The following is a 24,101-nucleotide window of genomic DNA, read 5'->3' on the forward strand; positions in this document are numbered from 1 at the left end:
ACTGAAATGACCAGTTTTACCTACCAACATCAAATCAACCCAGTGTATTTTGCTTTTGGTGTTAATGCCCAGCCAGAATTATTCCTAACAAAGGCAAAAATGTCACTTTCCAATACATCACTTGTATGACTGAACATCTTTGCAGAGCCAAGGATATAACAGAGAGGATTGGGTGACGTGTAATATAAGACCCAGCCATGCAGGGGAATTCAAGGGAAGTGGATTAAACATATTAGCAATACTGTTAGTAATGAAAAGAGCCGAGGAGGGGTTAGTGAATGATAGTGTGTGTGAGCTGGATCAGTTGCCAGTCGTGCTAGTCAGGAACAAGGAGGTTACATCTTCGTCAACATCAGCTTCTTGGTAATCTGGTAGGGGTTAGGGGGGGAGGGAAGGGAACAACTGCCTGATTATTGTTTCTTTCAGGCCTATGAAATGAAAACCTGACAGTTGCCATTAGGAATCAACAATGTTTCTCGCAGTCAATCACGATGATTATCTACCCCAGTGGATGTGAGCAGGTACCATTACTGGCTCTGACTGTGAGGGGCTGAACTGAAATTAGCGGATGCAAATGGCTGCTCGACCAGTCAGCGTGTTTATACTGAATGATGAATCGCCATTCTCTTCGCCAGCAGAGCAGTTCCCAGTGGAACCAACGGCTGTTCTTGTTGTAACAGGATGCTGTTAGTGATTGTCTCCATGTTTCCCTCTGTCACTTCTGTCTTTTCAAAGTTAGAAACAAGTTTTGTTGCTTACTGTACATGCTGCAGGTGGCCGAGCAAAGCCCAAGGCACTCGAGGGTACAGGTTGGATGGCCAGGTAGTGCGTTATCAAAAATATGCCGTGGTCACTTTCCTGCCATGCCTCCTATTGAATTCAGATTGAGAGTGGCAAACTTGATGCCTGCTACCACTTGCGAGGACTCAACTCTGGAGAAGAAGATACTTCAACAGAACACTTCAACCAGAAAGTGCCAAACACAGTCCTTAATCCTCAACTGCTTTAGCTTTTGCGTTGAGTATGCATGACCAGTCCTTTCTTAAAACAGGCCAGCTGCATGGGGAATAAAGATCAATTAAAGTAATGAACATATGGTAAACAGTAACACTATCACCATTAAAAGCTCATTGTAAAATGCCAAGCCTCCATGGATTTACGAGGCTTCTTTTGTTTTCATTCTTCACCTCAGAACAATTATGATTAAATTCTTTAATTAACATGTCCCAACTGTTGAGAAATTAGGCTAATATATTTTCAAACCCCAGTCATTAGCTTCCCCTGTTCCACTGTTCATTTGATTTATCCCTCCAGTGTCCTGGCTTACCCTGTACTCCTGGATGATTCCATTCTGTTCCTCAGCGGGAGGTGGCTCCCAGGACACGCTGATACTGGTGCTGTTGCTCAAGCCAATTGTTGCCACGGTAACAGCTTGCGGTGCAGCAGCAGGGGCTGTTTTTGTTTAGTGCAAAAGAAGAAAAGAATGTTTAAGTGAAGAGAAAGCAGGCAGCAGGACTCTGAGGCAGCTCCTGCTGTGGTCAGTGCCTGAACATATTTGAGATAAAGTGAGTTCAAGGACGTGTTATGGTCCTGCTGAGCCAGGCTAAGCTGGGTTAGTGGTGGTAATGGGAGAGTGACTCTGGCAGCAGATTTCAACAATATACCATGTTCCTGAGTTTCAAAACAGTACTTTAAAATTTGATATTTTTCAGAATAAAATGAGGTTAAATTATATTTCAATTAGAAGCACCTTGGAACTTTCAAGCCCATTTTTGATGAGGCTATTGACTGATTTGTCCATTTGAAGGATTTCTGGGTTGAGAGATATTCAGGGGGAAGCCCAAATTGTAAGATCAGAGCATATTCTCCCAAAGTAACACTAACAATGAAAATTGTTTATGTTAATCACCCTGGGTGAAATATTACTCATTTCCTCTCTGTTCTTGTCAGAGACAAGCTATTGCTTGGCATTGCCCATCACACATGGATGGTTGGGTAAACTCAGTGACATGTCAAGCAAATTCCTTCCTCCAGTGCTATCTTATGCTTTATCCTTTCCATTTATCTCTCAAGGAAAGACTCAGCCCCTACCTATCATTGATGAAGATCCAGTCCCTTTCACTACTGCCTTTGGTCAATCTGTAACCTTTGTTGCAAGTATTAAATAAAGACAATCTGCCAACTGTTTAACAACTCTCTGCAGTCCAGCTCAAAGACAAGCTGCCTTTGCACTGGGGCAGAGGCTGAACCTAAAGACACAGCTGGAAGGCAAGACAGACAGTTTTCTACCAAACCCTCTACAAACATTGATCTGTAAACAGATGTGAGAAGATCAGAAGAGGGAGATGTGGAGGAATGAAAATAAAACGGGAGATTGATTGGTAGATTATTACCAGTTGTGGCTGTGATCATTGTGTTATAAGCTTCAGCTGCTGTGGGGAATCATCTCCTCACACTATCCTGATCCTGGGTCATTGAATGGAAGACAATGTGACTATAAAAGGAAATTTTCAAAGCAAATAGATCTTACTTGACTGAATCTGTTTTCACTCCACTCTCTGATCAATCTTTTATTCCTGTGGGAGGTTAGAAGCCAATCTGACACACCACAGTCTAAGGACTGTTGTGAAAGAACATTGCTGCAGGCTCACTCTATGGTGTGGCAAACAAGAGTTTGACCTGAATCCTCCTCAGCATAGTCCATGCCTCAAATACACCCTTGCATCATTCTCTTGTATGGTTCCCAGTGGCCCCCATGCCTCACTGCTTTGGCCACTCAGTGCAGCAGAATGGTCCATGAGCAGCAACTGGGCCTCAGGTGACATAACATAAGGCCCTGTCTCTGGGCTACCCTGATGACCTTTTGACAGTTTGAGTTTACAAACTTTTTATCAAATATTGATGATCAAAGACAATTAAAAAAAGTAGACTCAAATAATTAAAATGACAAAAATACAAAAAAAAGTTAAACAAATTTTTAGAGTTACAGCTTCATACACCTTGTCCTACTGAGTCCATGCTGACTATCAAGTACCCATTTGCACTAAACCTCAACTAATCCCATTTTATTCTCCTCACATTCCCATCAACTCACCCAGATTCTACCACTCACCAACATATTAGGGGTAATCTCAAGTGGCCAACTGACCTACCAACCTGCACAGCTCTGCGATGTGCAGGGAAACTGGTGGAAACCGGGGGAAACCCATTCTGCTCCAAATGCTCCTATAAATAAACAAAAGAGGCCATTTGGCCCATTAGGCCCATGCATGCTCCCAGGGGAACAACCCATTGGTCCCATTACTCCTCTCCCTGTTTACCTGCATTACTGCAACTTATTCTCATATATGCCATTAACCACTAGGTGCTCATTTACCACAGCCAATTGAACCCACCAGGATGTTTTTGTGATATGACAGCCTTTTTAAGTGACACATGCCTTTCTCTTCTATCACAGAAACCCAAGCACAGTATGAAATGGTCTGGCAGTCTGTTGTATGATTTTGGATCATACTAGCCCCAAAGCATCTGTAAGGTTGAGCTTATGCTGTTGAGATACACCCAAAACCTTACCTTCCTCTGGTGTGCGCACAGTGACAGATTCACTGTCCATTCCTTGGAACTCATCAAAATATGGGCGGATTTTAATCTCGTACTCTGTTCCTTTTTTCAAGTCTACAAGAATGGTGGTGCGCTCAGCTGGAGATTTCACATCCTGAACCAGCCAAGCACTTGTTTTGGTTCGGTACGTCACCCGGTAACCCTGAATGAATTGGGCTTGGCGATCAACCTGCAATAAACACATCAGGGCAGAAAGACACACGGTTATTAATGGCTTAGATAGCACAATGGATAATTGTATGCCCATTTCTTGCTGATGACACAGAGATTATTGGCATGGGAAATAGTAGGATAAGATCATAAAATTACAAAGTGATATCAATCAACTAAGTGACTGTGCAGGAATGCACTGGTCAGCTTGAGGTCATTCAATAAAAACATAGTTTTGAATGTTTTTAAATGGGTGAAGAGTTTGGGACACTGGAGGTTCAAAGAAGTTTGGGGACCCTTGTATACAATTCACTAAAATCCAGTGGTCAGGAACCAAAATAATCAGAAAAAGAGTTTCCATATTTCTTTACAATATAGGAGGTCATTTTGGCCATGGAATCTTTGCTAGGTCAAGGACAGTCTCTTGCTCCACTAATTTTCCCCATAACTTATTTTCCCCATACTTCCCTGAACTCTTCCCTGATTCTACCACTCACTTATACACTTGGGGCAACTTACAGTGGCCAATTAACCTTCCTACCCATCTTTTGGATGTGGGAGTTAGCCAGAACACCCAGACAAAACCCATGCAGTCACAATGGGAACTTGGAAACTCTACACAGACAGCATCAGAATTTAGGATTGAACCTGGTCACTGGAGCCGTGAGGTAGCAGCTCTACCAGCTGCACCATGTGGAATGTTAGCTTTCATATCTCAAGGGCTACGATATAAAGGGGAGAGTGTTTTGCTACAATTATAGAAAGCTGCAGTGAGATTACATCTGGAATTCTTTGTATAGTCCTAAATACTGCATCATAGGAAATGAAGACAGCGTAGATTCACCAGAGTATTACCAGGGGTCTGAGGCAACATTACTTAAACTATACTCATACTCCATGGAATATATGAAATTTTTTTTTCTGAAATTTTGGAAAGAACTGGAGAAACGTTTTCCGATTGCTGGAGAAATCCAGGATAAGAGAATATAATCTTAAAATCAGTGTGAAGGCATTCAGTGAAAATTTGTAAATACTTCTTCACAGAGAGCATGGGAGAAAATATGAAGCTTCCTTTCACCAAAAGATGTTAACTCATTTTAAATTTAGTACTGAGGGACACAGAGCCAAGGCAAATGGATGAGTAGTTCACAGATCATCCGTGATCTCACTTGAGTGGCAAGTGGCTGAATGGTGGCTTCCTATTCCCGTGTTCATCCATTTCTGGAAACATTCCTGAAGAATGCCAGCCAGGGTTATTCTAGCACCTTACAGAAGAGTGAGTGACCATTCCTTCTGAAGGCATGGAGATATTACATTGCCTACTGTGCCTAAGGGTAGAGCCTGTCACTGCACTAACCTTAGCAGACGGCACCTACCATGGACCGTACTCATTCATGTTCTTGGCACTTACTGCCTGTGACACCAGGATGCCTGAAAGCGTCACATTCCATGCCTCCTTCTCCTTTTATTTCAGCTTAATCAAGTAGAAGATGCTGCTTCCTCCAGCATACCCACACAGCCTTACAATGTTCTCAGCAGGTCTGCCTGACATTGCACTTGAGCCTTCTAATTGGGGTAAAGAATAAATAGATATTTACTGCCTAATCCATTCTCTGCTCCCTTCTCCAAGTTCAGGATTCTGAGCCAGCACGATGAGTGCTGCTGTTTAGTGCAGGCAGTGTTGTATGGTTTCTGGCGAACAAGTGCCATCAATCAATGCGATTCCCCTTTCCCTTTCTCTCTATGCTCACATTTACGCTCTTCACGGTATCTCAGACTGCAATGGTTTTGTGTTCAGATCCCCTTCACCATCGGTTGTAAACTCTCCACTGCCTACTGGTCTCATTAGAAAGTCTGATTTATAGCTCCATTAATTTAATTCTAGTTCCCAGCCAGGATTATTCCAGCACCATAGACACAGAAGAGTGCGGGACGATTCCTTCTAAAGGGATGGAGATATTATATTGCTTGAGGGTACAGCCTGTCACTACACTAGCCCTAAACTGACACATAACAAGAACAGCATCAAGCTGGCACTGCTGAATGTGGGTTGATGGTTTAAATAGAAAAGAAATAGACAACAATTACGAAAGAAGAAATCTGTCCACAGAAAATGATGTTTCGCCGGCCACTTGTATTCAGTCTTCCCCTTACTGTGCTCTCTTTCTTGGCCCTTCCTCAACCTTATATGGCCAGGGTGCTGGGGGTTGGTGGCATGGGGGTGGGGAAATGGGGCACTGCAGAAGGTTGAAGGGGAAGTCACTGTTACATTTATTACTTACTGTCCAGGTGACTTGGATGGTTGTAGATGTCAAAGTGACAGGAGGCTGTAGCTGGACCACCATCTCCCCAAGCTCACGCTGTACTTGCCGATGGTCCACTCCCTGTCCGGTGGGACTCACATCTGTGGGTGATAAGGAAAATTAATGCAATAAGCTTGTGCTAACACATGCAAACACCCTGTTTGATTTTCCATCTCATAAAATGCCAACTCTGATAGTCTGTACCAAGACTGCCAATTCATATATCTACTAACAGATATGTTAATGTTTTTATGGCCCATGATAGAGTGAATTAATCAATAGGAACAGTTGTAGCAATAGAATCCCTGTCTGGAAATTCAAATTAATGGCATGCGCATTAGTCAAATGTTTAACAACAACCCAAATATCTGTAAATCCATTAACATTTTCAATATAATTTATTTGTCCAAGATACAAAAGATACATTACAAATGAACTAATGGCATAACTGTCTGTAATCTACTCAAAGGTGGAATAAACCGCCAGGGTTCAAGTTGAGAGATAATCCTAGCTGGATTCCCTGGTGCTCAAGTTAACAATTCTATTTTTTATTACTGTGAGTCCAGCTGTCTCACAATGCTGGGTTTAGTAACCACTTCTGGTCACTTCCCTGCACTGCAAAAGGCTTTCTGAATTAGCAGTCTTAGTGCAGACTATCAGAGCTGGCCGTTTCATGAGATGGAAAATAAAACAAAGCGACAAACGAAATGTCAGGCCATTCATGATTCTGAAACTGAAAATCTTGATTCCAATCACAGGGAATGACTGGGAATGGAGCTTAGACTTCCAAAGTTTGTACTCAAACAGGAATGCTATCATTCACCCAAGACTCTCCCTCTCTTGATGTCATGAAAGGTGTTTGAGTCACTGTAAGTAACTCTTGCATTCCCTCTTTACCCAGCAACTCTGTGAATGGACGAGCCAACTATGAACTGGCGAGAAAACCCCAAGGGGGCGGGAGGAACTTCATCACCACATCAGGATTGATGGATAGAAAAGCTACAGAGGATGAAAAGAAAAGGTTTAAAGGGATATGGGCCAAACGCTGGGGAATGGGACTAGCTCAGATAGACATCTTGATCGACATGGAAGAGTTGGGCCCAAGAGCCTGTTTCTGTACAGTATGACTCTATGATTAAGATTGGCCTACCTTGAGTACGGACAGGTTCAGAGATGGGGCTGGGATCTCCCAGGCCGTACATGTTGACGGCACGTACGATAAACAGGTAGATGGTGTTGAGGTTCAGACCGGTCACCGTATGCTTTTCCACTTTTACGTATTCAGCCACCGTTTGCCACGTGCTCCCTGCAGATTGGCTGAAGAGGAAAGGGTGGATGGTGGTCAAGTGTGGGCAGCATGCTGGAATTTTACACCATGTCTTCTTTTCCAAGTGCTAGCTGGTATGTATCGATTAAATAAGGCAAACGGTTGTGCAGCACAATTTTACCTGCCTTACCAGGAGTTTTTCATATACACTCACATTTATAATACCACAGGAGGTCATTTGGCCCATCGGTTCCTTGGGAGCAATCCCATCAGCCCCATTGCTCCCTCTTATTTTTCTGTCCCCCGCAACTTGTTCTTTCTCACACATGCCCATCAATTTTCCTTTGATTTTTTTTGCCATTAACCTACACATGGGGTAATTTACTTGACTGGCACGTCTTTTGGATGTGGGAGGGAACTGGAGCACCCAGCAGAAACCCACAGCATCACAGGAAGAACAGACAAACTCCACACAGGCAACGCCAGAGGTCAGGATCAAACACAGGTCCCTGGAGCTCTGAGTTTTATACTATCAACACTTCTGAAATTTGTAGACTGATCTATAATTAACCAGCTGTAGAATTTTTAGCAAAGCCTGCAGCAATTTATGACACAGCAGGCTACTCAACCTATTATGTTCATGTAGCCAACAACACAGCCGATTCTTACTTCACAGCTCTTGACTTGTAACCTTCCAAGTTATGTGACATTAACTGTTCGTCTGAGTATTTTTTAATTGCAATGTGTAATTCTGATTCCAGCGCCTTTTCAGGTAGTAAGTTCCAAATTTCCACCACCCTCTGTATGAAAAATAACTCCTTAAACCCTTTTACCAATTATCTTAAATCCATAACCCTAGTCACTGTCCTGTCTGTTAAGGGAAAAGGTCCTTCCACTCAATCAAGATCTCTCATAATTTTATATATATAAATCTATATGCATTTGTTACACATTTAAAACCACTATTTTTTCAACCGAGTGCTGACAGTAAAATACTATTCAATTTACATCATGTCTTAACTTTGTGCAATGAGCAGTGTAAGTGCAGTGGTATATAATGGCATGGTTCTGAAGAGACTTCATTGCTGAATATCATCACCTCTGGCAGCCAGTCTTCTAGCCAAGTAAAAGCTACGCTGTTATCATTTGACATCTGATTTTTTTTTAAAGTGTCACGCCAGAAGGATTACGTCCAAAATTTTCAAGTTATTTGGAATGTAAAATTGCATTTTAATTGGAAATAAATGAATAATATTTTCATCCAGTATTCTTCTGGCTAGTGAGAACATAAGCCATGTAATCCATCACATAAGGTCCCTTCAGCAGTTAAAGGTGATGGATGTTCCTCAGTCACTTGTTCATTCTACGATCAAGATGAAGGTTGCCCTGGGGTGTTTGTAGAGAAAATGAGAGTCTCTTATGCTTCAAAATTCTGAATTTATATCGTTTTGGGGCTGTGATGTTGTGTAAAGTTGCTTCCTTGTAATTCCAAACTCAGTTGCTAGTGAGAGGATTAGATCAAATCCTCATGGTAGACATTAAACTTGTGTGAGAATTGAAACACAAAAAAAACTAATCAGACACTGAGAAACTGGGTTTATTTTTATGAACATTATGCACTGGTGGATGGTTGAGGAGCCCTTTCATTATCCCACTGACAGTCAGCAACAGCTCAACTTCTCTTCCTTGTCTGACTGACCCCATATTGTCTTTGTGTCAACAGGCTTTGTGTCCACTTTACACAAAATACAAGTAAGTACAGCATGTGAGGTTGAGAGACCAAACCTCTGGCCATTTAACAGGCCACTTTAACCTGACTAAGGAACAGCCTAGCTGAGGAATCTGCAGATTTCCAATTTGTTCTTATTAAGGTGATTGTACTCACTTCCTATGACACAGGAGGCCAGTTGGTCCACTCCAACCTCCAACAGAGAATCCATTCCCCCCTCCTTATTCCACTCCTTATTTTCATGTAGCCCTGCAACTTATTCTCTCTCACATGCTCATCAACTCCCATTTGATTCTTTTTGCACTTGACTACACTAAGGGGTAACAGTGGTCAATTAACATGTCTTTGGGATGTGGGAGGAAACCATAGCACCTGGCGGAAACCCACAAGTTTATGAGGAGAATGGACAAACTCCACACAAACACACACATGGGTCCCTCGAACTATGAGGCAGCATCGTGTTCAGGAGTGGAAGTGTCCCCTGTTTCTTGTGTTCTTGTGCACCAAGAGTAAAAATTCTATTGTGCCATTCTCTGGTTCATGCAGGGAGCGCACCTTGAGTAATTATGTCCCAATGATCTACCATTCATTGACATGAACAAGTGGAAAATGACAAAATGGAAATGAAAGATTTCCTGATGAGCTCAAGGAAACATAAGCAAAGTAAAATCTTTATCCCATAGAGCCGACCCCATGCAACTTACCGGTACAATATCAGCTAGAAAATGTCTAAATCTCCTCTAAATTCATCTGTTGATTTTCTTAGCTCTGTTCTGCTTTACTTTTCTATTTCTCAAACATAAGAACATAAGAAAATAGGAGCATGAGTAGGCTTCAAGCCTGCCCTGCCATTCAATATGATCATGGCTGATCTGCCCCACCCATTGGATTGTCAATTAAAGCTCAAATGGGGTACATTTGTCCTCTGGATCAAGACTATGGAGGGATTGGATTCAAGCAGTTCATCTTTTGTTATGACCCTTGCCCCTAGTAGATTTGGCCCTCTATTTAACCCACCTCATTTCTACTATCTATTATCTGTCTGGTTGAATTCAAACACATTTTAGGAGAGTGTGAGGCTTGATTCTCCTTTCTATGGTTGACTGCTGTTGTATTGTTTTTTGTTCTCTGCCTATCAGACAAAGATAAGCATTAATATTGCTGAAAATTTGAGCTGAAACCCCTGAACAACCACTAGGATATCACCAATTTCCAGTGCTGCAAGCAGAAACCATTCATCGAACCTTGGCTTCTCAGTATTGTTTACCTGACTTCAAAAAACAGATTCTCTCCAATAGATGGAGATCACGCGATGTGTTTCTAGTCCAGGCGTTTCTGGGATGTACATTCCATGTCATTGTTACTTCTAGCCTTTACTGGACAGACTCCCATCTCAATTTTTGACACATCACTCCTGTGTTCATTGACTAACCTTGGCTCATGACCCACTAATACCTCAATGTTTAAATTCTAATATGTGCCCAAGTTTGTTCAGGACAAACCCTTCCATATCTCCTAACTTTCCTCCTGCTCTTTAACTAGAATTCTATTCCTCCAACACTCTCCCTACTCTCTTCACAGCACCACTGGTGTTGGTGCTTTAGCCACCTTGAACTCTCTCCAGCTCCCTCGACCACTTTGTCCCCTTAAACTTCATGTCTCCATCCAAGACTTCTGTTTCCTGTCCTAGGATCTCCTTCCTTCTGAGTTTCTTGTAATGAATAGGTTCCCATAAAACATCTATGGCTGTTTTCTGATGTTTTCTTAAAGTATCTGGAAACACTTGAATTGCCAAGGCATAGTGGCTTTGGATCAAGTGCTGGTGGATGGATTATTATAGATGGGTACGATGGTTGGCATGAATATGGTGGGCTGAAGGGCCTGTTTCTGCTTTCTATGACTCTACTATCCATACGGCTACAAGTTTTCACTGGATAGGTACATATAACATTTCAGTTGGCTCTGTTTCCAATAGTAACTGCAAAGATGCATTAATGCCATCTGTAATTAAAAAATATTTTTCATGCGATATATTTACGTTAACTTCTTTGCTGCTAATTTTTCTAATGCTGCGAATCAAATTTAAGGAATGGTCAGATAAATAGCCAACTTGTTCACTGTATTTTATTTAGGTATGAGTGAGGGTCACTGGATCCTCTCTCACAAGATCACAAGACAAAGGAGTAGAAGTAGTCTGCTCCACGAACTAAACTGAAACTATTCCTATCTAGCCCCAATTTCCGGCCTTATCCCCATATCTCTTCATACCTTGACTAATTAGATACTTGTCTATCTGTTCCTTAAATGCTCCCAATGATTGGGCCTCCACAGCTGTACGTGGCAAAGAATTCCATAATTTCACTACCCTCTGGCTAAAGAAATTATTCCTCATTTCTGTTTTAAACCAGTACCCTCTAATTCTAAGATTGTGCCCTCTAGTCCTGGACTCACTAACCCTGACCCTAACCTTCTGCACAGTGATTGTCTTCTTTTTATTTCCTCCTATTTCATAGAAGTCATAGAGAGATAAAGCATGGAAAAATGATCCTTAAGCCCACTGACTCCGCGCCAATCATCAACCACCCATTTACGCTCATCCTATATCAAAAATAATAAAGAAACAAAAACAGCTGGTGATACTCAGCAGGTCAGGCAGCATCTGTGGAGAGATCAATATGAAATGTTAGCTCTGTTTCTCTCCACAGATGCTACCTGATTTGCAGTTTCCAGCACTGTTTTTATTTTATATTTTTCTCAGCTAAATTTTTTCCTCCAAGAAAAAATCTATTGCCTGTACTCAGCCTAAGGTAGGGAGAACAAAATTGCATCTATTCCCATCGGTCACTGTCCGATGATCTCTTAACATTAGCTGAACACATCACTGCTGAACTGCAATAATCCCCATGGTGTGTTACCCTGCTACTATTCATTGCTCCAGCTCCCACAATGTTTGGGTGAGATATTGGAATCCACCATGCCCAGGGATAGTACTCCTGCAGGAGTCCACACCTGTGAGATAGCTGGAAAGCCTAATTTACAAAAACTGAACAAAAGCGGAGATTTTTAGCACTTCCAGGGGCAGAGAGTTGCTATGATGAACAAAGGTTACAGATGAAAAGTCAATCTGAGCCAGTGTCAGACCTCCTAACCTGGGAGCAGTCAGCAGGAGCTGAGAAGGTGCACGGTATGGAAACAACTCAAAGAGACAAAAGAAATCAAATAAGTAAATTACCCAAACTGTCGAGATGTTCTGCTATCTCTTTCTCTGAAATTAATACCTCAAGCCATAAAGTAGAGGCTGGCTGTTTTATTCAGCAATGTTGCTGATGGATTTCAAGGCTCTTTTAATGCAGCCATCAATTGTTTCCCAGGGAAGCAATGTTGGTTCTGCCTCATAGCCTTTCCCTGTTAGTGCAGCACATGTCTGACAGTAATTCAAGGCTATTCCTGTCATGTCTGTGACAGGCAAATCTCTCTCTGTGAACAAACACATTCCCCACCTGAGTGAGCCTCATAAATCTGTGCACGATTGGCACCGAGAGCTGTCGCTTGCTAAATAACACCCTGGCGCTGTCCAAAGGGACGTGAAGCCTCTGTGCAATGATATTAATTCTTGCTTTTTCCAGCTGCTTTCTTTCTTCGTCTTACCTAAATGCCTCGATGATGTACGACGTGACTGCCGAGCCTCCGATGTGCTGGCTTGGCTGCCATGTCAAGGTGACACTATTACGGGTGACATCGGTGATCAGTGGCTTCGAGGGAGGGCCCGGCAGAAGGTCAGGTTCAGCTGAGAGGATACGAGTCGGGCTCCCATTTTCTGAGGTAAAGAAAGACACATTTTTCACTTGTCATTATCGTTATTAAATTACAGGCAAATGGATCTCACAGCTCAGAATGATGCCCTGGAACCAAACACATGGGGCTTAAATCCAGGCAACCCATTCAACCTTTAGTTGGCAGCAGAGAGAATGTGAAACCTCTAATCAGAAGGTAGGGGCCTACCATTGATTGGAACATGAAGAGAACATGACTGAATGGGACATCAGGAGCTGACTCTTGAATGGGACATGAATAAACCACCATAGAATGGGGTCTGAGAAAGCCACCACTGAATGGGGCATGAAACAATGAAATGCTCAAAATCCTTGGGCTTATGTGATTTGGAGGGATAGGAAACATAGGAACATGAGTAGCCCATTGATCCTGTTGACATTCAGCAACATGGAGCATTGATTTATCATGACACTGTGAAGATTGATTGGATAGGAATCAATCATGGTTCTCATTTCTATTCACGGACCCACCCAACCTAAACTTTAGTTTGTAACAATATAACTCTACTGAGATGCATCCTGTCATCAATTAGCCATGCAATTGGGGCCTTGTGTTCGAGGGTGACAAAGATGAGATGACTGAGGGCAACCTGCCTACCTGTTCTGTGTCCATGCTTTCATAGAAAGGAAGGGAACAGGGGGAAATTAATACATAAATGAGAAAGTCAAGTTAGTCTCAGACATATTTGCAGTCCTCCAGTTCTGTCCTCTCCGTCATGAATGAGTTTATTTCTCCCTCAGTGGTGGCCATTCCTTCAACTGCCAACATCCCAGTCTGTGGAAACCTAAACCCCTCCTCCTTATGAACTTCCTATCATTTTTTCATACATTCTAAAACCCACCTCTCTGATCACACTTTATATTTTCTCCTTCTGTAGCATAGTCAAATTCTGAGTTAAACAATAACTGGGCTGTTAATCTCCTTGGAACATTTATCATCATAGGTGGTGCTATTAAATGCAAGGTAATGTTTTTAACCCTGTTCTCTTGTACATATAAAACTGAAGCCTAAACGTCCCTGTGTAAGGTCCCTGTATCTATAGATATACAACCGAGTCAGCTTGTACGTCACCATCACATATAGTCACAGTCGCTTGGATCCCATTGCATTTTGTCAGCATTGCCACTCAAAGGCAAACGGTACAGACGCAGCCATTTTAGATAACAGCAACAAAAGCTACAGGCTAATAAAGAAATACAAGTACAAATAGGAACAGGAATCCATGAGGGAATTCAGCAAATTCTGCCCTCACTGCAGCTGACAGATTAAAACTAAGGGTCAATCTGGTGCCCTGCGCATCCACTAAGTGGTGCTCTGTTGAATTTACCCTCTGAAATCCTTCCACAGATGACCCAGCTGTAATGCTTATTTCTTAGAGCCTGCCTGGTTACCTTGGGACTGCTGGGATAGATGTTCAGACTGCACCCATGAACAAGGGCTCAAAGGCAGCAGCTGCCTTCTGCAAGTATCACTGGCTTCACTAACAAGCTCCACTCTGCAGCAAGTGTAAGCAGGCTATCCCTTAAAGGTGCACATGCACCGTCCTTTTCACTTAGTACTTACAGCCCATCATTTTCTCTAATGCAATCAAAGATGTTTGTTTAACCCCTGACCTTCCCCCATTCTAGGTCAGGCTGTGACACAGAAAATCAAGCAGCCAGTAATCCCTGGGAACGTGAGTTCATTTAGGAGCAATTATAAGGAAAGTCCAGATATTTATTGGGAACTTTATTAATATTTCAACTGGAGGTGATTCTGAGCTGACACCTTGAGCTTTTCTCCTTTGTATCTATCCATAATCATCTTTTCCCCCCAGTCTGCTGCCCTCTCCACATCAAAGCTTCTCCTCTCCACTGCTTAAGATCCACTTTCCCTTTCAGTCAGTGAATTTTAGCTTTAAATCCAAGAGACATTTTAAATGTTCTCAGGATGTGGGAGTCAGTGTCAATGCTGGCATCTTTTGGCAGTGCTTTTGAGTTTCCTGGTGATTTGACAAAACCAAAGGGCTTGTTGAACAATCAGAGGGTGATTAGAAATCAACTACGTTGGTGTGGGGCTGAAGTCACATATAGGCCAGACCAAGTTTCTTACCCACACGAATATTTAGGGAAGCAGTTGGAATTTTAAGTCCTGCAGGTATATGATTACTTGTACTGATGATCGCTTTCAATTTTCTAAATGAATTTGGATTTTCATTCTGTCACAGTAGGACGTGAGCTCTCGTTCTGAGATTATTAATACAGCTTTGTAACTACCCAATACTGTACCCAAGATTAAAACTGCCCATGTGGAATCCCAATATTCCACTGACGAAGGAATCTGGGGAAAATGAATCTTTATTAATGCTTTCACTTGAATTGCAAATTTTCTTCATTGTTCTCGTTCCCATTCGTAACCATCATGAAAAATCACTTTGAATATAAGACAAATGAACTTGTTTTTCTATTTTACCATTTAATTCTAAGAAACCAACAAACACCAGTGACCTGCCCTTGCTTTTATTTGCTTCCTAGGTGATGTGATGTGACTTCATGGCACCTTACCTTGCACTTCAAGGTAGCCACTCCAGGTAGTCTCCCCACTTGATCCAGTGGCCACACAGATGTACAGACCAGTGTCACTAACCTGGCAACAAAAGCGGAATCAATCTGAAAATCATTCTTGTTTCCCTCGACTGAATACAGATTATACAGTGGGTACCATCAAGGCATCCTATAAACTGATGTAAAATTAATAATTTATTCAGAAGCTTTTACCTCTCTTACATATGCAAATCAAAACATGATCCAGAGAGATATGACAGTAGTAAATACATTCACCAATTTAGGCAGCATTAGTAGAGATAGAAATGGATATAAGGGGTACAGCCCAGGATGGGTCAAGGGATCCAAGATGCAGATCAGCCAAGATCTAATTGAATGGTGAAACTAGCTCAGGGGATGTTCCCACGGTTTATGCTTTTACATTAATGACTTCTCATTAGAATTTAAAGATGCTTGAGATAATGAACTTTTCATGTTCTGTGCAAGGGTAGAGAGTGAAGAGAAGGATTATGGTGAGATTAGCAAGGTTAAATGGGAAAGATGAAGGCAAGAAATAATGAGGTAAGTATAGTACGTTGAAAGAATATCCTCCTGGTCATTGACCTCAAATATCAACTCTCTCCATAGACACTACTTGATCTACTTATTAAAGAAGCTGGATGAGAGAGGGTGCAAATAGTTACGGTGCAACAGAAGCGCGGGAAATCCAGCAAAGGCTCCCACCACACAAAACCTTGTGGAGAAGAAGTGGAAAGATCCTACAGCTGCTATCCAAGGGAAAATAAGAGTGCTGGTTGAGGTCCAATGCTGCTAATCTCACTGTTAAGTCTGGAGGTAGTAGTGTGCCCTGGAGAATTAGGAGATGCTATGCCTTAAGCCTGTGTTGGTACAGCAATGGAACTATCAATATACATATGAATCTTGGGTTGATAGAAATTGTCTTGCAACCACCATTAGTGTCCATAACACAAGCTGAATTTGATTTTCAAAAAAAATCACAAAATTGGGAACATTGTTCAGTTCTTTTCCCTTCAGTCCTTTCTTTCAAATCTCTGCTTCCTCTTCCTCCTTCGATTCATTGACTGCATCTAAATGGGGGTGGATTAGCAACATGTCTCAGCAGGCCATGGAGGAATTCACAGCCAAGCCTGATGCTCCCCTCAACACACATCCACCTTCAGGAGGTGAATCTGATTCTCAACGGGATGTGTGGGACAGGGAGATCAAAGGTCCGGTTTCCTTCGCCATCTAGCCTGAGATTGAACAGGGGACCACCAGGTCTGAGTGGTTCAGCTACACACCAACTAAATAGTTTCCTAGGGAGTACAGCAGCACAGTGCAGAAGGACATCACTTGGCTGCAGCCACTTAAAACAAAATGATGCCAGACAAAAATAATGGTGCCAAAGAGAGGTGACATTTTGCTGGCAGCTAACAGGAAGATAGTTATGTGCTCAAGATCTAATCCAGTTAATCCCACTCACTGGGTTTTCTCCATTTTCCTAGCTACTTAGTCAGTCACAGTGAGATACAGCATGGAAACAGGCCCTTTAGCCCACTGAGTCCACAACTCATTTACACTAATCCTACATTAATCCTAATTTTTAATTCTCTCCACATACTCGTCAACTCCCCTCAGATTCTACCATCAACAACACACCAGAGGCAATTTACATTGGGGCAATTAACCTACCAACTGGCCCATCCTTGGCATGTGAGATGAAACCGGGGCACCTGGAAGAAACCCCCAAAACTACCGACAAAACATGCAAACTCCACACAGACTGCATGCAAGGTCAGAAGTGAACCCTGGTCTCTGCTTCTGTGAGACAACAGCTCTATTAGCTACACCATTGTGCCACGGTTTTTTGTAAACTCTGCTTCTTGCCCACTGCTTCTTGGCTAATGCACTGCCTGGTGTTCTCTTTGTAAGCATTACAGCGTATGAGGATGATTTGGCTGTGTGATGTATTCTGTACTGAATTTTAATTCAATTGAGCAGTTAATTTCAGAAACAGAATATGACATACAGATTCCATGATATTCGATCCTTGGTGCTGCTGTTCCAAGGGTGAATTTCTCTCATCCCCCTTAGCTCATGAAATATAAGTTATTTAAGGTCTTACAAATAATTGGATATTAAAAATAATTGGACATCACTTTCAAAATGCCAGCAAAAGCACAATGGGCTGTAAAGCCTCCTTGTGGGCATTAGAAGTGCATAAAATGTTCCCATTGATTTAACAACTAATACAGGCCTTCATGCAATAGATTAAAATGCACTATAGAATGTTGGCGACCTGATTTATATATTTTCCCAATTTTATTTCCAACGATCTCGTTGAGGAAGATGTAAAACACACTGACATTTCATCGTCACCATCTGACTATGAGATTGTACAGTCAAAATTACTGCCACCATCCTTACCAACATACCCACACCACCAGCGCTGACGAGCAATATTAATTGAAATGGTGAATAATACCTAAGTCAATGGTAATTTGCTGAACTAAATAGAAAGCTGGGAAGGATCAAATGCTGATCTACCACAGCACGCAACGTAAAGGAAAATATACATATGTCAGGGACCATGGTACGTTCATTGAAAAGTCTTCAAACACAGGGAATTATTGGGGTGACCATTGCTGATTGGTAAATCCAAGGTCCATTCTGCAAACAAATTGGTACTGACTGCAATAGGACAAGTAGTGAGCAGTTTATGTGTCTTGTGTCATACAGTCCTAGAGTCCTACAACATGGAAACAGACCATTCAGCCCATCTCGCCCATGTCGACCAAGACGTCAATCTGAGTCCTATTTGCCTGTGTTTGGCTCATATCCCTCTAAACCTTTCCTATCTATGTACCAGTCGAAATGTATTTTAAACATTGTTATTGCACTCGGCTCTACAGCTTCCTCTGGTGGCTTGTTCCACATACCCACCACTCTCTATGAGAAAAAGTTGCCCCTCAGATCACTTTTAAATCTTTCCCCTCTCACCTTAAATCTGACTCCCCTACCCTGGGAAACCCACCTTCCCTTCACCTCTCATGATGTTATAAACCTCTATAAGGTCACCTCTCAACCTCCAATGCTCCAGGGAAAGATGTCCCAGGCTATCCAGCCTCTTCTTATAACTCAAGCCCTCCAATCCTAGTGACATTCTCATGAATCTTTTCGGCACCCTTTCCAGCTTGTCGACATCCTTCTTATAACTGGGTGAGAGGAACTGTGCACAATACTCCATGTGTGGTCTCACCAATGACTTGTACCATTGCAACATGAGGTTCCAACTCATACTCAATGCCCTGATTGATGGAGGCAAGCGTGTCACCACTTTCAGAGAACTATGTACCCATACCCCTAGGCCTTTCTGTTCTATAGCCCTCTCCCGACCATATTATTTACTGTGTAAGTCCTGCCCTGCTTTAACTGACCAAAATGCAATGCCTCACACTCTTCTGAGTCAAATTTCATCTGCCATTCCTTGGAACACTTCCCCAGTTCATCGAGATCCTGTTATAATCTTAGATAACTTTCCTCACTGTCCACTTCTGGTGTCATCTGCAACCCTACTAACCATGTTAACAACATTGTCATCCAAATCATTAATAAAGATGATAAACAAAAGTGGGCCCAGCACTGATCCCTGTGGCACACCACTGTTCACAGGCCTCCAATCTGAAAAACAGTGCTCCACTACCACCATCTGTCTCCTTCCACCAAGCCAATTTTATATTCAACTGGTTAGCTCACCCTGGGTCCGACGTGTTTTCACCTTTCAGACTAGCCTACATTTGAGACCTGTCCATGTAGACAACATCAACCACCACGCCCTTGTCAACCTTCTTAATTACCTCTTCAAAAAATTTGTGTTAAACTTGTGAGACACGATTTCCCACACACAAAGCCATGCTGACTATCCCTTATCAATCCTTGCCTTTCCAAATGCTGGTAGATCCCATCCCTCAGAAACCCCTTCAGCAACGTTCCAACCACTGTTGTCAGGCTCACTGGTTTGTAGTTCCCTGGCTTGTTCTTGCAGCCCTTCTTAAATAAATGCACACCATCAGCCATTCTCCAGTCTTCTGGTACCTCATCCATGGCTAAAGATGATGCAAATATCTCTGCCAGGGTCCCTGCAATTTCTTTCCTAGCTTCCCACAATGTTTTAGATTGATCAGGCCCCAGGGATTTATCCACCTTAATATGCTTTCAGACCACCAGCACCTCCTCTGTTTTAATGTGGACATGTTCCAATAATTACTGTTCACTTCCCTTAATTCCTCAGCTCCCAAGACCTTCTCCACAGTAAATACAGACAAAGGATGTTCATTTAACACCTTGTCCTTCTCCTGTGATTCCACACATAGACGATCACGTTGATCCTCAAGGGGACCTATTCTTTCCCTAGTTACCCTTTTGTTCTTAATATACTTGTAGAATCTCTTAGGATTCTCCTTTATCTTATCTGTCAAAGCTATCTAATGTGCTCTTTTTGCCCTCCTGATTTCTCTCTTAAGCGTACTTCTACATCTCTTATACTCCTCAAGGGGTATGTTTGATCCAGCTGCCTATTCCTGACATATGCCTCCTTCTTCTTCCTGAAAGGTACCTCAATATTCCTTTGTCAGCCAGGGTCCCCTCGTCGTGCTAGCCTTGCTCTTCACTCTTTATGCTGCCCCTGAACTTTCCCTATCTCACTTTTGAAAGCCTCCCACTTTCCAGATATCCCTTTACCTGCAAACCACCTCTCTCAATCAACCTTTGCGAGTTCCTGTCTAATGCCCTCAAAATTTGCCTTGCCCCAATTTAGGATTTCTATTTGTGGACCAGACCTGTCTTTTTCCATAGCTATTTTAAAACTAATAGAATTATGGTCACTGACCCCAAAGTGTTCCCTCACTGACACTTCAGTCATTTGCCCAGTCTCACTTCCCAACAGAAGGTTGGGTGTTGCCCCCTCTCTAGCAGGGCCATCTACGTATTGTTGAAGAAAACTTTCCTGGACACATTTAACAAATTCTGCCCCATCCAAGCCCTTTTGCACCACGGCAGTCCCAGTCAATATGAGGGAAGTTGAGATCACCTACGGTAATAATCCTATTATTCTTACAGCTATCTGCAATCTCCCTTCATATTTGCTCCTCTAACTCCTGCTAATGATTGGGTGGCCTATAATATAATCCCTTCAAAGTGATCATCCCCTTCTTATTTCTAAGTTCTACCCATATAACATCATTGGATGATTCCCCCAAGAATAAGTACCGCTGTGATGTTCTCCCTAATCAAATGCGCAATTCCCCCTCCCCTCTTACTTCTACCTCTATCATGCCTGTGGCATCTATACTATGAAACATTGAGCTGCCAGTCATTGAGCTGCCCCTCCCTCAACCATGAACAAAGAGCATGGACTTGTACATGGGACTGTAATATCCCAGTCCCATGTACAAATCCATGCCCTGAGTTCATCTGCCTCACCTGGCAGGCTTCTTGCATTAAAGTAAATGCAGTTTAGTCTGGTGATGAAGGTCAAGGGATGATATGGGCTGCACAACCAGAATGAGTCAGTGCACTTCTTCAATTAGCATCAGGAGATCTTTATAGTCAATCTGAGCTAAGAGTTAACCAAAGGGCAGAAGCTCTCATCCTACCCCCTACAAGTAACAACACCTTTGACAATACTGTATTTACTCACAACTGCACGGAAATGTCGCCCTGAATTATGGCAAAGGGTCTGCAGTTTAATTGCATATCCTCCTGAGTCACAGGCAAGACTATAGCTGCCAAATGAGGACATGTTCTGGTTCAATCAGTAAATCAGGTGGTATCCTTCCAGTTGCACACTTCATTACACATCCCATTACACACCCCATTACACATTTTGCCCATAATATTCTACACCAGTCATTACACCCCACCTGGGTTTCATTTCCATCACAAGCTTTGGGAAGAAAACATTGAAAAGAAGGGTTTCATCTCATTATTGTGGCTTGGATCTGTATTTACATCTTGTTTTTAACGCATTACAACTTTGTTTCCTTTTGCAAATTCTTATTGTGCCGCGCTTAATATCTTCTGTGAAAAAGAAGTGGTTTGGGGTGGAACCACTAACCCAAACATAGTAAATATGAAATTATATTTCACATAAATTGAATCCAATATCTGGTTGTCTACAACTTTAGCAGACTAGGCTTCAGAATCACATTATTACCTCCAAGAAACTTGGCCAGTATGTCCTGAAAGGGTACTTTGTTCCCTCAGCACATTGTCTAAGTTGAATAGCAGCAAATGTCATGTTGTTTAAGATATCCCACCCTTGGATTATCACAGGATTTCCACCTAAACTGGTTGGTTGAGCATTGTCCTTTCCCTATCTGGAAGTGGTTTGAGGGCGCTCACTCACGATGTGAGGGACCAAATGGATGGCTTTGCGGGGCTATTGACGCAGAAGTTACCCTGAGTGGACTCCCTAGCCCAGCTCTCCATCCTGTGTTGGAGGAGGTGTTTGGAGATACCAAGAGTAGCCAAAAGGTGGTTATGTTGACTGGTGGGGGATGAGAAACACTGAAAATTGTCTATCCATGCAGATGACAGCTTTAGCTGAGTAGCAATTCTGTATTCAAGTCCTACTTGAAGATATGAGGAGAAATTCTTGGCCCATCTTAAAGATCAAGTGTTAAACTATTTGCTCTTTAGGTAAATGTAAAATATCCCAATGGCAATACTACAGAGAAGAGCACAGTTCTCTGGTGACAAGGCCAATATTTGTCACTGGACACAAACATTATCACATTGTTGTTTGAGGGACCATGGGGTGCACAAAGTAGCTGCTATGTAGCAGGAGGTGACACATGCTGTGAGTAAAGGGGAACAAGTGGGTGGCCGACATTAAGACTTCCAGAAGGAATTAAAGATTACAGTGGAAAATGAAACTTCATGGTGCAAGAGGTAACATTTTGGCTTGGAAAGAACATTGACTGGTTAACTTGAAACTGACTGCAGGCATAACTGAGTCCTTATCTGGTTGGCAACATGTAATGAGTGGCGTGCCAAGGGACTGATGTTGGGGCCTCGACATTTTACAATTTATTTTATGAACACACCAAAGATACAGTTGCTAAATTTGCTGATGACACAATGATGGTCATGAAAGCAAGTTGTGAAGAGGATGTAGGAAGGCTACAAAGGGACATAGATAGGTTAATTGAGGGGGCAAAGATCCAGAAAGTGGAGGGTCACGTGGGAAAATGTGAGATTGTGCATTTTGGCAGAAAAAGTGAAGAAGTATAATATGTAAGGGGTGAGAGAGTGCAGATCCCTGGGTGTCGAAGTGCATTATTTGCTGAAGGCTAGTACACTAAGTTCTCGTCATGTGCCAAGGATAGGGGCGTGGGCGTCATAGATAACAAAAAAATCGCAGATACTTCTATGTCTGTTGGCAATGACACTCTGGCTACAATGTCAAACTGCAGTCAATCCTCCATGTATGTTTCTGCTTGTCTAAACAATCCAGATTCCGGCTTTGACCACAAATCTATCCACATTCCTAACTCCTAATGTTTCTGACCCTGGCTGTGGCTGCATGCTCAGCCCCCACACTCCAGATCCCAGCTCTCTGGTTACACACCTGGTCCATATTCCAGACCTCAGCTCAGCCACACTCTGACCGTATTTCTGACCCTAGTGTTCCTGACCCTAACCCCAAACCTACCTCCAGCTGTACACTGACGATTGAAATTTCAATAATTGACAGCACAAGACATCAAATGCAACCCATTTTGTGCTAAACAGGATTCATCGGCCACTTGTAGGAGTGGGTTCTGGAGAAACGCAAAGTATTTACCAACACTCCCAGTAACACACAGCTGAACTCACGAGCATGCAGATCCACAGATAGTAAATCAGCAGATAATGAGGACATGGTGCATGCATATGTAGCTAATAACTTGGAAAGCTAACACAATGTTATTGTTTATTGGCAGGGGAATGGAATATGAAAGTGGGGAGGTTTTGTTTCAGTTATGAAGGGCATTTACAAGATCACATTTGGAGTACTGTATGCATTCAAGGAAGGATATTAAATGTATTGGAACCAGTTCAGAGAAGATGTACCAGACTGATGCTGTGAAAGTGTGGGTTATCTTGTGAGGAAAGATTGCACAGACTACACTTACATCCACTAGGGTTTAGAACAGTGGGAGAGGGCAATGTAAACATATAAGATTCCTGAGGGTTCCTGGCAAGGATTGGATGAGGAGAAGATTTTTCCTTTTGTGGGACTACCCAGAACTAGGGGTCACTGTTTAAGACAGAGATGAGGGTAGTTCTTTCCTTGCAGAGAGCCATATGTCTGAAACTTAGTGGTATAAGCAGAGTCCTTTTAAGGCAGAGATAGATAAATTTGCGATAAGGGTGGATGGGAACACAGAGCTGAGAGTATGGTCGGAACCCCAGGATCTTATTAAATGGTTCAAGGGGTCGAGTAACCCACTTCTGCTCCTAATTTGTACACTTTTACATGCATTTGTATAAAAGCGTGAGTGCACTTCAAAAAAATCACTGTGAAGTGCTTTCGTGTTTCTGCATTTGTGAAAGGCATCATATAAATGGCAGTTTTCTTTCTAATAATTTGATTAGATTTGCTAAACTTT

General features: G+C 42.4%; 1 protein-coding gene across 1 annotated transcript in view; it reads right to left on the reverse strand.

The window, feature by feature from the left end:
• robo3 (roundabout, axon guidance receptor, homolog 3 (Drosophila)) overlaps positions 1-24,101 on the reverse strand; it is a 483,277-nt gene that overhangs the window by 55,397 nt on the left and 403,779 nt on the right. The window contains 6 exon segments of the mRNA XM_052039748.1: positions 1,328-1,452; positions 3,574-3,790; positions 6,054-6,175; positions 7,225-7,391; positions 12,719-12,887; positions 15,448-15,529. Coding sequence (XP_051895708.1) covers positions 1,328-1,452; positions 3,574-3,790; positions 6,054-6,175; positions 7,225-7,391; positions 12,719-12,887; positions 15,448-15,529 — 882 coding nt within the window.

This window comes from Pristis pectinata, chromosome 27 (genome assembly GCF_009764475.1).
Source record: "Pristis pectinata isolate sPriPec2 chromosome 27, sPriPec2.1.pri, whole genome shotgun sequence".
In the NCBI taxonomy this organism is placed as follows: Eukaryota; Metazoa; Chordata; class Chondrichthyes; order Rhinopristiformes; family Pristidae; genus Pristis; species Pristis pectinata.